This window comes from Schistocerca americana, chromosome 3 (genome assembly GCF_021461395.2).
Source record: "Schistocerca americana isolate TAMUIC-IGC-003095 chromosome 3, iqSchAmer2.1, whole genome shotgun sequence".
NCBI lineage: Eukaryota > Metazoa > Arthropoda > Insecta > Orthoptera > Acrididae > Schistocerca > Schistocerca americana.
The window spans coordinates 595,184,988-595,199,992 of record NC_060121.1 but is presented as its reverse complement, the minus strand read 5'-3'; the positions used below and the strand labels follow the sequence as shown (position 1 = coordinate 595,199,992).

General features: G+C 45.6%; 1 protein-coding gene across 2 annotated transcripts in view; it reads left to right on the top strand.

The window, feature by feature from the left end:
• Positions 1 to 15,005, top strand: part of LOC124607364 (zinc carboxypeptidase-like) — a 117,212-nt gene that overhangs the window by 98,622 nt on the left and 3,585 nt on the right. The window contains exons 8-9 of one of the 2 annotated variants that reach the window (XM_047139673.1): positions 1,784 to 1,986; positions 5,521 to 5,605. In XM_047139673.1, the coding sequence (XP_046995629.1) occupies positions 1,784 to 1,986; positions 5,521 to 5,605 (288 nt within the window). Of the gene's footprint in view, positions 1 to 1,780; positions 1,987 to 5,520; positions 5,606 to 15,005 lie in introns of both variants that reach the window. The other variant, XM_047139672.1, reaches the window with a different exon arrangement.

Below are 15,005 nucleotides of genomic sequence, written 5' to 3'. Positions count from 1 at the left end.
TATGATTGTGCTTATGAGTTGTATGGTTTAATGTGGTGCCTTCAGTGATAAGTGAGGGCGCTATTATAACGATGTGATCGATTTTCAAGAAAAATCGGACTAGCAATCTGGTTCCAGAGGTCTTACAGATGCAGGGGAATTTTCTGACTGAGGTGTCTGTCTCAGTCTTTCCTTTGGTGATCTCCAAGTCTTCCTTTTTGACCTCAGCAGTGAGGTATGATGATGTTTGAGGTGGTGAGGGTTTAGTTGTTTTCGATGATGTGATGCTATAGGGAGCAAGGAAGCATGGGGACCAAATGTTAAGGCTTGGAGTCGAAATCAGGGTTAATGAAATTCACGATCACGACGTTTTTACATCTTTACATACTATGATTTGATTTATGTTCAAATTGGGATACGGATTTTGGGTTAAAGAATTTTTGTTGAAGACTGGACAGGACAAAGGCATGTCTTGGAGAAACGGTATGAATAGTGATGGAATCACGAATCCATAGACTGTGTTGGGTTCAGAACTTTGTTGTGGTATTTTAGACGTTTTGGAAGAGGTTTGCAGGGATATTAATTGCTCTGTGGATTGAGACGTACGATAAGTTGATTTAATCATGGCATGGATATCTGGAATGAAACTGGTGCGATGGAAGCTGTTGATGATGAATTTAATGTGGCTGAGATTGCCAATGACGATGCTGGTGCAAATCTCACGGGTGCAGTTGTGGATGGTAGTCGTGCTCGTGATGATGATGGTGCGATATAAAATTATGGACTACTGACTAAAAAGTAACAGGTTGGCATGGTCATTAGTCTTGGGTTGGAGGTGGGGATGTTAAGGAAAGATGAAGAGGTAGGAAGAATGGGCACGATAATGAAAATGGGATAAAGCTGAATGTGGCAGTGGATGAATGTACATGATTTTGAAATTGTGAATTTTGGTACATCATGACGGCCAGAGAAGGAGAGGCGACAGGGTGATGGGTACTCAAGACTATGGTTGTGACGAAGCACTTCAGCTGCTTAATATATGCCGCCCAGAGTGACCGAGCGGTTCTAGGCGCTACAGTCTGGAACCGCGCGACCGCTACGGTCGCAGGTTCGAATCCTGCCTCGGGCATGGATGTGTGTGATGTCCTTAGGTTAGTTAGGTTTAAGTAGTTCTAAGTTCTAGGGGACTGATGACCTCTGAAGTTAAGTCCCATAGTGCTCAGAGCCATTTGAACGATTTTGCTTAATATATGTCTCCTTGAAGGTGATGGTGGTGTGAAGACTGATAAAATGAAAGGCAGTAACGGTGGCAGCACGAACATAGTGGAAATAATAGAAATTATATGAGACAACAGCCAAAACATGTCTACAGAGCCCAATAGCCAGTGACGGCAGTTGGTGATGATGAATGCGGTGAAGACACATGACGATGCAGATATGAATGGTGATGGCGAAGAAGATTTTTATGTCGTTAATGCAACCTATGAATGGTTGTTACTGATACCATCTCGATGGTTGCTCTGTCGAATCTAGTCAATAAGCCTGGCGATAGGTGGCCTAACACGTCGTCCACAACTTCACGTAGTTGTCTGTCTGTGACGTGACAGTTTTTTTTATGTTAATACTTTTGTGGAAATCTTTGCTTGATGCTTCGTAGATATTATATTCGACTCTAATTGATCTTCATGATCCTGCATGTCTTACTGATTTAACCATGTCCCAAGATCAAGCACAATTTGTCACTGTTATATATGAAAACCGATTCTCGTCCAGAAATATGAGCGGTACCGTCTTTTGGCAGAAGACGGTACCAGCGAGGACTTCTGTGCAGACAACTACCCTGGGCCAGTGGCGTTCTCGGAGTACGAGACAGCGACTTTCTCCAAGACGCTGACGGGGTACGACTCCGGCGTGCTGGTGTTTTACGGCAGCTTCCACGCTTACGGCCAGATGATCTTGTTTCCATATGGAGTGCCTGACGAAGTGGCCACCAATCACGACGAACTGGTGAGACCTCCTTTTCAATACTGCACTTCACTAATGAACCAAGTACTCGCTGTGTCGGTGACTTCCGCCTCTTACCGAGCCATCTCGCGCGGAGGGTAGCTCTTTGGACGGGAGGACGACGATCCAAATCTCCGTTCGGCTGTCCAGAGGTTATCCATAATTTAAGTAAAACGTTCAGAGCAAAGTCCGGGATGGTTCCTCCGAGAAGGCCGATTACCTTCCCCCCCCCCCCCCCCCCTTTCGTAACTCGAGCTTGTGCGCCGTCTCCGTTAATCGCGCTGTTGGTAGGACGTTAAACTCTATTCTCTCCTCTCACTTCCGTCTCTTCATACAGGTAAATCAGTCAGCTTGTTTTCAATTATTTGTCTTCTGTAAAATTTTTCAATCTGATTTCTCTATGTGTCTACTCGTGTTAAGTGCCCATATTTTACAACAGTATTGTGACAGTTGGCAATTCTCATGGAATGATCCATCTGTTGTGCAACCAAAGGTTTAGTCTATTATAGTGGCGAGGATAAGCAAAAGATTTCCCCAGATGGCGACAAACACGTCTGCTCTGAGACCAATGCCCACGCTATTACTACAGAGAAACGTCTGAGAGGAGAGAGAATTCAAAGACAGATAAATGCTGAAACAGTAGGAACATAGACTCAGAAGGAAATTAAATGATCAGCTAAGGCGAGGCAGTTACGGATTATTAAAAGAAAATAAAATCAAAAAATAATATTGTAACACAATTAAAGAGTCTAAACCTCGAATTTTTTTCCGTTAACGCTTCTTTCAACGCCGATACGATGGGTATCCCGCCACAAACTTCAGGTAAATTAAAACTGCCGAAATATCAACACTGTGGACCCTGAACAATGAGATAAACACTATGAAACACGGAAAGAGTTGTGATTCTTTCTCTTCTGGCAACGATTTGTTAATGTGTAAAACTGAAAGTTGCACGCAAGTGAGGCGGTCTGTAGTCGATTGGAGAGAATGTGGCAATCGGCCCACGATGTATCGCTCGCCGCAAGGTGGGCCGAAGCCTAAAGGATGAAAGCGCGAACCGGTGGAGACAATTTTGGACGGGCAAGTGAATATAGTGATTTACCAAGAGCGGATTGCTGTGCTTCATCGAAGCTGAATTTACGGTAGGGGCGATGAGCCGTGGTGCCGAAGTATACTTTAAAACATGTAGTAGACAGCAGTGAAAGCCGAGCAATGTTCTGACGTGCTATTAAGCCATCGCACGTCGAACTTTGCTTTCCGTTATCGCTTCTTTCAATGGCGACGCGACGCGCATCCGGCCACAGAGTTCAAGTAAAATATATGTTGCTCTGCGTGAGAGGAAGTTGCACGCTGCAGCGCTGTTGAGCTGGCCGTTTTAACCGTAGTGGGCTGCGGCATTTTGTGGTTCACTGAAGGTGGAATAGGTCAGCGCTAAGCGCTTGTAATTGCTGCCATATTTGGAAGGATGTGTGCTGATGTGCTGATAGAAAGTTATTGTAAGTGGCTGAAAAGAAGTGAGCTTTGCATAGGTATGATGTAGAAGCGCGTCTACAAGTCCACGAAACTTCGTTCATTGCATATGCTTCAATTGTATTTTTCCCTGCTCCTAACAGCGCTAAGTTTCATTAGCCTTATGCGAATTTGGTATGTCAGTGGCTGGTTGTTTTTCACAAAACAGCTGTTTTACCTTCATATTTGCGTTAATATTCCTCACAAAACTTTGATGTGATCTCCTTTTTATTGAGTTATTTGAAGCGAACAGATCACAAGCTAGAAGCCACGTTGCATTGTAAGTCTCGCTGTAACTGAACTCAGTCAAGAGGTCGGAGCCAGTGAGGGCGTCCACCTTCAGTAGGACACCAGACCTGGTAAACCACTGTATCGTTTACACGAATCTTCACGTTGATGACAGCTGTACCTTATCATTCATAAAATATACACTCCTGGCGATTAAATTTGCTGAATCATGGATGCGGTGATCAACAAACGCAAACTGGAATGAAGACGACTACATACTTGGACACGCAAACGATTAGCGTTTTTGTGCTAGCGATTAAAGTAGGCAGGAGTAACAACATCTACATTCTGGAGGTAAGGAAAGATTTTACGGCAGGCTTCTCGTTCAGAATTCGCATTTAACAGCGAATTTGTGAGATTGTGTTGTGCCTTGTGTAAGAAGGAGAAATGTCTCATAATTCGACAGCGCCAAGACCATGCCCTGTCGAGACTGCGGTGTTACCGCCCGCGTTGGTAGAGCGTCATGCTAATATGGAATCGATGGGCTCTGGAGAGCCATGATCAACGCCATGCAGCATTTCAATAGCCCCACGCGAAAAGGACGCTCGAGAAAAGACATATTGATAGTTCTGCCGGAGGATCGTAAAGACAGGTCGCGTAACTTGAGTTGGGCCTCTTTGCAGGAAGACAAGTGTCCACACGGACGGTTCGACGACCTCTGGAGCGACATCGACTGTAAAAAACAGCTGTCGTTGTTACGGCAGTCGTGCGTCAAATGACAATGGAAGTATGCGCGTGTACAGACTTCGAGGAGCACCAACGTTGATCATTCGAGCTCAACACCTGCCACGATTGTATGGGAAACCACTGAACACCATCATCTCCCGTTCACACAGACGATAATTTCGACAGTAGCTGTTACATTTATGTCGTTTTATGGCTGTTAACTATCTTCCGGAGTTTTGTGACATTATATTTCAGTAAGATGACGCAAGACCGCATTTTGCTCCTTCTGTCATGACTTGTATCGATACAGAGGGTGTTTTACTGTTTCCGTGACCAGCACGTTCTCCATATCCCTCATGCACTGAAAACTTTTGATCGGAGGCCGCGAGACTGCCACTTGGCAGTTCCTGCTGTAAACTCTGGCGTACAACTGAAGGAGCAGAGCGTAATGTGCCGGTACCTGTTATTCAAGCTCAGTTCGATTTGATGCTTAGTCGGGGCGCAGCCATTGTTGCTGCCAAAGGTGTCAGCTGCGTACTAAATTTCGGACACCATATACAGTTGTATCACCTGCCCATTTAACAGTATATTCTTCATATGGTTCAAATGGTTCAAATGGCTCTGAGCGCTATGGGACTTAACATCTATGGTCATCAGTCCCCTAGAACTTAGAACTACTTAAACCTAACGAACCTAAGGACACCACACAACACCCAGTCATCACGAGGCAGAGAAAATCCTTGACCCCGCCGGGAATCGAACCCGGGAACCCGAGCGCGGGAAGCGAGAACGCTACCACACGACCACGAGCTGCGGACTATTCTTCATATGATGCTCTGTAAATGCGATAAATAAAATTTACTTATCTGCTGCTTCTTCTGCCCCCTGTCCCTGCGCATATCCTCCTCCCCCGTCTCGTTGTCCATGTCCCATGTCCTCATCCTCCTCTCCCCCCCCCCCCCCCCCCCCTCAAGTCGTGTAAACAAAACCAGAATCTGATACTGAAATTACAGCAGTTGACTCTTCACTTTGAGTGACACAAAATGGAATACTAACGTCCTATTTTCTTTACAGCTCGAAATGGCTGAAAGGGCCCGGGATGCATTGGCGGCCAGGTACGGCACCAATTACACAGTCGGCACCGTGCAGGACCTCCTCTGTAAGTATGGCAATGTTATCGCTCCACAGAGTGCAAAACAAACTTAAATTATCTCGAGTATGTATGCAAATAACTGCAGCCTAAATCTAGTACACAAGACTATTTGGAATAATATTTGCTTGTTAATAATTATTTTGTCGTAGGGATTCACAACAAAATTTATTTATCCAGGATTGTGCAATGTTATTACCTTCCTAAATAGGCACAGCACTCTGAGAGGAATGAGTAAAAGTCACTGGACAGATTGTCTCATTTTAATATCTACATTTTGACGACCGAATGCTACCGCTAGATGCGGCGTATGCCGCGAGTGTCTCAGCAGTCTGTTACAGTCGTGTATGTAGTGAGCATGGCACAGATCGTGGGCGAACCGTCTACTAACGTACTGCGATAATCTATGAAAGAGGAATGGGTTAAAGATTCCGGATTTTCGAGATGAACGATGTGGAGATTGAGTCTTCAATAACGCAGAGATAATGTTTGCACACGCTTAAGCCGCCGCAAACGACGAACACAAGTATTTGACGAACTTCCCGTCATGTCACCGCAGATCCATACGAGGCGATCGATGGTCTCCTCACGTTAGAATCGTACTACTATCAGGTATGTAAGGAGGCACGTATGTCTGAGTAGCCCACGACCGACTGGTGTCTCTTTAACTTCCCATTAATATGTATTCGCAATTGTAAATATGAAACATCTGCTCTACATTCGAATGACGACAGCGAAAATTTGAGCCGGACTAGGACCCGAACCCGGATATCCCGCTTCAAGTGGGTGATCGCCTTAACCCCATCGGCTGTCCGTGTACGAATCACGGTCAGATCCAAACTTCCATATGTCGTCGCCCCTGTGTCACAAGCTGTACTCGTACGTTACGTATATTCCCGTCAAGCAAGGACATATTTATTGACATTCAAAGGTCTAATGTTGGCGAATAAATGCGAAGTGGTAGTGCCTGTGTTATCAAGAAGTACGATGCAATAGTTCTTCGGACACTCATGTATGTGGAAGTCCGGGTTCGGCCATGATTCATGCACGGATAGCAGAAGCGGTTGAGGCAACCGCTCGCGTGTAGAGGGAAATCTGGTTTCGAGTCCCAGCGAAGATGGTTCACATTCGCACTTGGGAGTGTATTTCCTATATTTCTTGACAACTGTAGTCGCTGCAGTGCCTGTTCCTGCATGCATGTCCTAAGGAACGTTACATCGTACTTCTTAATAACACAGGCACTACTGTTTCATATTTATTCGCGAATAACAGGCCCTCGATTCTCAACACATGTGTTCTTCCTGATCGAGATTATGCGTAGTGTTTGAGTGCAGGCTGTGACACATGGACGACGACAAATGGAAGTTTAAGCCTGGCTGTTATTCGTGCACGAACAGCCGAAGCAGTTAAGGCGACCGCTCGCGTAAAGCGGGAAATCCGGTTTCGAGTACGGGGCCGGCACGAATTTGCAGTGTCGTCATTCCACTATACAATCGACTGTGGTTCATATTCGCTGTTGCGGATACCTTTCCTGTATTTCTTGGCAGATGTAGTCACTGCAGTGCTTCATCCTTCGGACTTGTGTACATGTTCGAAGAAGGGTTGCACCGTACTTCTTAAAAACACATGTACTGCTATTTAGTTTTCCTATAACTTTAGCGTATTTCTTGTACTTTTGAGACATTTCTGAGAGAAACCTTTTACTTAATATAAACCTAAAACAACATCACTCGTGAAAAGTGAAATAATCATATAACATAACAACAACAATTACGGAGGAGTGTTAATCAATGTACCTGGACTAAAAGCCTAAGTACACAGAGACCGGGAATCACTGGTGTGTCTTATGCGCCCCGAAAATTTAGGGTAACATCATACTTACTCAACGAAGAGCAGTCACAAAAAGTGGAAACGTGGAAACAAGCGCTGCAATTCCATCACGTGAGTGGTTTCGAGTATATCTGTATGACCGGTTTAAGAGTAACGGATTTGACGTACAGCGAAATTTCGCAAAGAAACTTACATAATATATGATACAACCACAGTACACTTATAGATGATGAGCTTTCTCAACTGCACAAGGCAGTCACGTGCAGATCTTACAACAGCGGAAAGGTTGTGTAAGTTTCACATATTAAAAATAAATGTGTAAGTACGCGTGTTCTACACTATCCTTCGTCAAACTGGTTTGGATATCGCAATACATGTTATGGACGTACTAAAAATATCTATTGCTTGTGCTGCAGTGACATTTGAAGATGTTGGAAGTGTGTAAATAAGGTGTGTCATCATAATTTATTGTATGAGGGCCAATAAAAATGGATGCCTTGTTCATTAAGTAGGTTATATAGGAATCACTAATTTTGCGCTCTTCCCCAAAACTTCGTCCACAGTCCATTCCAATAACAGCGTCCTACTTCAGCAAATGTCAGCACTGTATGTGTTCAGAAAATGGCCAACATTCAGACAGCAAGACAGCATTCTGTGGTTGAATTCTATACATCGGAAAATAAAACGCCCAGCAGTATCCACGAAAGGCTTAACAATGTTATGGAGGTACTACGGTGAACGTCAGCAGCATTAGACGATGGGTTCGTCACTGTAGATACGCCGAAGGGCAAACACAGCTGGCTGATGCAGCACAGAGCGGTCACCTGGAGTGACGTCACGAATTCACCGTGACGACCAAATCATCCGTCACGGGCGCTTGGAAGCAAAAGATGACTTCCGTCTCCAATTAGTCACTGACAAAGGGAATGCGACGTCCACAATTGAAAAACTGGGCTACTCATATGTTTGCGCATGGTGGGTACCGGAGATGTCGACGACAATACAGAGGCAAGGAAAATACATTGACGGAAAAAAAACACAACACCAAAAAGTAATTAATGTAGAGTAATGAAATTTCGGGAAAACATATATCAGCGTAACATTTTTAAGTGATTAACAGTGAAAGATCGCAGGTTAATGTAGGTGCGAGATTCACCATTTCAAATACGAAATGCTGCTGCATTAATAACCTGCGTGACCGCAATCGTGCATGCATTGCATTGTACAAGAGCTGGATGTCAGTTTGTGGGATAGAGTTCCATGCCTGTTGCACTTGGTCGGTCAACAGAGGGACGGTTAATGCTCTTTTGTGTATGACAGTGGGCTCGATTGGAGACATGTGTGGTGATGGAGCAGGCCAAGGCAACATAGCACTCCGTAGAGCACAATGGGTTACAACAGCAATATGTGGGCGGGCGTTAACCTGTGGAAAAAAAAGTGGAATGCTGTTCATTAAAGACAGCATAACACGTCGAATCACCAGCCTGACGTACAAATCTGCGGTCAGGGTGCGTGAGATAACCACTAGAGTGCTCTACCTGTCGTACGAAATCGCATCCCATACCGTAACTCCAGGTGTACGTCCAGTGTGTCTAGCACGCACACAGGTTGGGTGCAGGCGCTCACCTGGCCTCCTCCTAACCAACACACGGCCATCACTGGCACCGAGGCAGAACCAGCGTTCATCAGAAAACACAACAGACATCCACCCTGCCCTCTAACGAGCTGTCGCTTGACACCAGTGAAGTCGCAAATGGCGGCGGTTTCAGGTCAGTGGAATTCACTCTGCAGGGCGTCTGGCTGGGAGCTGTCCTTGAAGTAACCGATCTGTAACAGTTCGTCGCGTCACTATGGTGCCTACTTCTGCTCAGATTGCTGCTGCTGATGCAGTATGTTGTGCAAAGCCACACGTCGGACACGATGGTCTACCCTCTTGGTTGTGCCACGTCGCCGTCTAAAGCCCGGTCTTCTTGCGACCGCACATTCTCGTCACCACCGCTGCCAGCAGTCGCGTACAGTGGCTACTGTCCTACCAAGTATTTCTGCAAAATCTCAGAAAGAACATTCAGTTTCTCGTAACCCTACACGATGTCGTTCAAAATCAATAACGTGTTGACAATGGCGGCCTTGTCGTCTTAAATGCATCCTTGACTAACATCTACTCATCTACACGTCGAATCTCAAAGGTAACTAACCATCACGACAGTTACAACGTACATTTAAAGTAAACCTGATTTACATCCTCATAGTGCTGCTATTCGCGACTGGTAAACATCATCCATCAGGTGTAGAAACACGCCTACCAACTTACTTTTATGTCGCACAACTCCTTCTTAGTGTTGTAATTCTTCCTTCGTCAGTGTAGTTGCACTCAGTCTGTTGCAGGCCATCAATTCGGCCCACTCAAAGATTTTTGTTCGGGGGCATCACTTTGAAGACGTGGAGACCTTAAAAAATTCCGTTTACCAGTGGCTGAGAAAGCACAGTCATCATTTTTACCGCAAGTCTGTACATACTCTTCCTCAAGGTGAAAAAAACTGTGGACGAAGGTGGTAATTATATTGAAGTGTGACAAAGTAATCGTGAATATTGTTCAAATGGTTCAAATGGCTCTGAGCACTATGGGACTCAACTGCTGAGGTCATTAGTCCCCTAGAACTTAGAACTAGTTAAACCTAACTAACCTAAGGACATCACAAACATCCATGCCCGAGGCAGGATTCGAACCTGCGACCGTAGCGGTCTCGCGGTTCCAGACTGCAGCGCCTTCAACCGCACGGCCACTTCGGCCGGCTCGTGAATATTGTAGTTGTTACCTTAAATACGTGGCATTTACTTTTCTTGTAAAATAAAAATTTAAAAAGTTAAAAGTATTACCTTCTGACTAAGCCTCGTACTGTGATTCTGTAAGACGACACAAAACAGTTAAATGTTGCTTGATAGTCAGTAGTCTAAGAGTTATGTACATAACAAAAAGGCATTTAGTGGACTACGTAACATGACCACTATAATACCCCGCCACTGCAGATATGCAAACACCGACTCAGAGAGTGGCGGCGATATTATTTATTGTGTAATAAACTGAAGGTGGATGGGATTGGGGGGGGGGGGGGGGGGGGGGGAAGGAAAGGGAGGGACTATTGATGTCAGGTGCATCAAGATCTTTTTTCGTATTCAGTGGTGACGATCGAAACTGTAGGCCGAACCAGGTTTCGAAACCAGGTCTATTGCGTACGAGACAGTTGCGTTAACCACTGCACCAGCCAGACGCAGTGTTTATCTTAGTTGAGTAAACTACCTCAGCGCGCCACTCGGCCGACCCACACTCCTTCGAAGCGACACCTGTCGGCAGTCCGCGACCGTGTCCTCCACGCTCGCTACTTTGATGATCCCACAAGAGGTCGGAAGTAGTTGTGCATCCGCAGAGAAGGTGGCCGGTTTATTGTTCATCGAGGCAAATCAGTTATAGGAACGCGTGGTGTGTGTTCCTTCGGATATTTCTGGTACAACAGATACTACTTATTCGTATAGCAGATGTTACCTGCATAGCACAGACTTCCGCTTTCAACTGGCGCAACTCCAATGGTCGCAACAAATACTTCATGCATGGACGGATCTTGATTCCGTAAAGGAGATAAATACATGGACCAAAAGATTGATTGACACTTCTCTCCACACCAGTTCTCGAATACAACTGTTACCTCATTTTTCTCGGTCCTTCGGAATGCTATTTGATTAAGTATTGAGCTCATTCTATCTGCAATCGTAAAGATTGCTCTCTTTGTATTTTCAGGCATTGAGTTAGTCTCGATCTTGATGTTCGCACACTATGCAGTTTTAGACAATAGTCACAGCGTAGGACAATGGTCATCTTACCCGCATTCCCACAACATAGGAACAGCTTTGTCTACGGTGTTGGTTCAGTGTTGAAGAATAGTAGACCTTTCTAAGACATCTACATCTACATCTACGTGATTACTCTGCTGTTCACAATAAAATGCCTGACTGTGTTATATAAACCACCTTCAAGCTGTCTCTCTACCGTTCCACTCTCGAACGGCACGAGAGAAAAACGAGCAGTGTGCTCCCTGCCGTCGTTGGATAAGCAGCTGCAGCAGCAAGTCGTATACTCCTAGCATAGTTTAATTCTTAATTTCTTTGCGTGTTTTTGGTACTTGCATTGTCTAATTCATAAATTTCTGGCGTATTATAGTATTTGAGAGTTGTAGCATCGCGTTTTAGTACCTGAACAGTGTAAATTCGCGTAGTCGTTTGTCTTCTGTTTTTGTTTTGAACGGCCAGCGTCGGTTGGTCACAGTCAGTGTGCTCCCTGCCGTCGTTGAATAAGCAGCTGCAGCAGCAAGTCGTATACTCCTAGCTCGCTCATTTGTTACATAGTTTAATTCTTAATTTCTTTGCGTGTTTTTGGTACTTGCATTGTTTAATTCATAAATTTTGGGCGTATTATAGTATTTGAGAGCTGTAGCATCGCGTTTTAGTACCTGAATAGTGTAAAATCGCGTAGTCTCCTTCCGCCGCCGAGCAGTGTGTCAGCAGTGCGCAAGTAGCAGCATTACTGCATTTACTAGGCAATCTTGTATTTTAATAACCGTTTAAATTTTGTGTCGATTTGTTTGCGCTCTCTGTAGATTAGTTCAGACGTTCTTTGCACAACAGTTTTTAGCATGGATAGGGACTGCAACTGCTATGTTCGGATGCAGGCTGAGTTGGCATCCCTTCGCTCCCAGCTTCAGGCAGTGTTGGCTTCGATCACACAGCTTGAGCCTGTTGCCAATGGGCATCACTGTGGTGGTCCGGATGGGGGTTTGTCGGGGACGGCCAGCTCGTCCCACGCATCCCCCGATCGGACTACTACTGTGGTTGCCCGGGATACTGCCCGCATTGAGGCTGATCCCTCACCTGTGGTAGAGTGGGAGGTCGTCTCAAGGTGTGGCAGGGGGCGAAAGACATTCCGGAGGGCTGAACGGAAGGCCTCTCCAGTTTGCCTGACGAACCGGTTTCAGGCTCTGTCTCAGGCTGATACTGATCTTCGGCCTGACATGGCTGCTTGTCCTGTTCCAGAGGTTGCCCCTCAGTCTGCAAGATCCGGGCGGTCGCAGAGGGTGGGCTTACTGGTAGTTGGGAGCTCCAACGTCAGGCGCGTAATGGGGCCCCTTAGGGATATGGCAGCAAGAGAGGGGAAGAAAACCAATGTGCACTCCGTGTGCATACCGGGGGGAGTCATTCCAGATGTGGAAAGGGTCCTTCCGGATGCCATGAAGGGTACAGGGTGCACCCATCTGCGGGTGGTCGCTCATGTCGGCACCAATGATGTGTGTCGCTATGGATCCGAGGAAATCCTCTCTGGCTTCCGGCGGCTATCTGATTTCGTGAAGACTGCCAGTCTCGCTAGCGGGATGAAAGCAGAGCTCACCATCTGCAGCATCGTCGACAGGACTGACTGCGGACCTTTGGTACAGAGCCGAGTGGAGGGTCTGAATCAGAGGCTGAGACGGTTCTGCGACCGTGTGGGCTGCAGGTTCCTCGACTTGCGCCATAGGGTGGTGGGGTTTTGGGTTCCGCTGGATAGGTCAGGAGTCCACTACACGCAACAAGCGGCTACACGGGTAGCAGGGGTTGTGTGGCGTGGGCTGGGCGGTTTTTTAGGTTAGATGGCCTTGGGCAAGTACAGAAAGGGCAACAGCCTCAACGGGTGCAGGGCAAAGTCAGGACATGCGGGGACCAAGCAGCAATCGGTATTGTAATTGTAAACTGTCGAAGCTGCGTTGGTAAAGTACCGGAACTTCAAGCGCTGATAGAAAGCACCGAAGCCGAAATCGTTATAGGTACAGAAAACTGGTTGAAGCCAGAGATAAATTCTGCCGAAATTTTTACAAAGGTACAGACGTTGTTTAGAAAGGATAGATTGCATGCAACCGGTGGTGGAGTGTTCGTCGCTGTTAGTACTAGTTTATCCTGTAGTGAAATAGAAGTGGATAGTTGCTGTGAATTATTATGGGTGGAGGTTACGCTCAACTACCGAGCTAGGTTAATAATTGGCTCCTTTTACCGACCTCCCGACTCAGCAGCATTAGTGGCAGATCAACTGAGAGAAAATTTGGAATACATTTCACATAAATTTTCTCAGCATGTTATAGTCATGGTGGAGATTTCAATTTACCAGATATAGACTGGGACACTCAGATGTTTAGGATGGGCGGTAGGGACAGAGCATCGAGTGATATTATACTGAGTGCACTATCCGAAAATTACCTCGAGCAATTAAACAGAGAACCGACTCGTGGAGATAACATCTTGGACCTACTGATAACAAACAGACCCGAACTTTTCGACTCTGTATGTACAGAACAGGGAATCCGTGATCATAAGGCCGTTTCAGCATCCCTGAATATGGAAGTTAGTAGGAATATAAAAAAAGGGAGGAAGGTTTATCTGTTTAGCAAGAGTAATAGAAGGCAGATTTCAGACTACCTAACAGATCAAAACGAAAATTTCTGTTCCGACACTGACAATGTTGAGTGTTTATGGAAAAAGTTCAAGGCAATCGTAAAATGCGTTTTAGACAGGTACGTGCCGAGTAAAACTGTGAGGGATGGGAAAAACCCACCGTGGTACAACAACAAAGTTAGGAAACTACTGCGAAAGCAAAGAGAGCTTCACTCCAAGTGTAAACGCAGCCAAAACCTCTCAGACAAACAGAAGCTAAATGATGTCAAAGTTAGCGTAAGGAGGGCTATGCGTGAAGCGTTCAGTGAATTCGGAAGTAAAATTCTATGTACCGACTTGACAGAAAATCCTAGGAAGTTCTGGTCTTACGTTAAAACAGTAAGTGGCTCGAAACAGCATATCCAGACACTCCGGGATGATGATGGCGTTGAAACAGAGGATGACACGCGTAAAGCTGAAATACTAAACACCTTTTTCCAAAACTGTTTCACAGAGGAAGACCGCACTGCAGTTCCTTCTATAAATCCTCGCACAAACGAAAAAATGGCTGACATCAAAATAAGTGTCCAAGGAATAGAAAAGCAACTGGAATCACTCAACAGAGGGAAGTCCACTGGACCTGATGGGATACCATTTCGATTCTACACAGAGTACGCGAAAGAACTTGCCCCCCTTCTAACAGCCGTGTACCGCAAGTCTCTAGAGGAACGGAAGGTTCCAAATGATTGGAAAAGAGCACAGGTAGTCCCAGTCTTCAAGAAGGGTCGTCGAGCAGATGCGCAAAACTATAGACCTATATCTCTGACGTCGATCTGTTGTAGAATTTTAGAACATGTTTTTTGCTCGAGTATCATGTCGTTTTTGGAAACCCAGAATCTACTATGTAGGAATCAACATGGATTCCGGAAACAGTGATCGTGTGAGACCCAACTCGCTTTATTTGTTCATGAGACCCAGAAAATATTAGATACAGGCTCCCAGGTAGATGCTATTTTTCTTGACTTCCGGAAGGCGTTCGATACAGTTCCGCACTGTCGCATGATAAACAAAGTAAGAGCCTACGGAATATCAGACCAGCTGTGTGGCTGGATTGAAGAGTTTTTAGCAAACA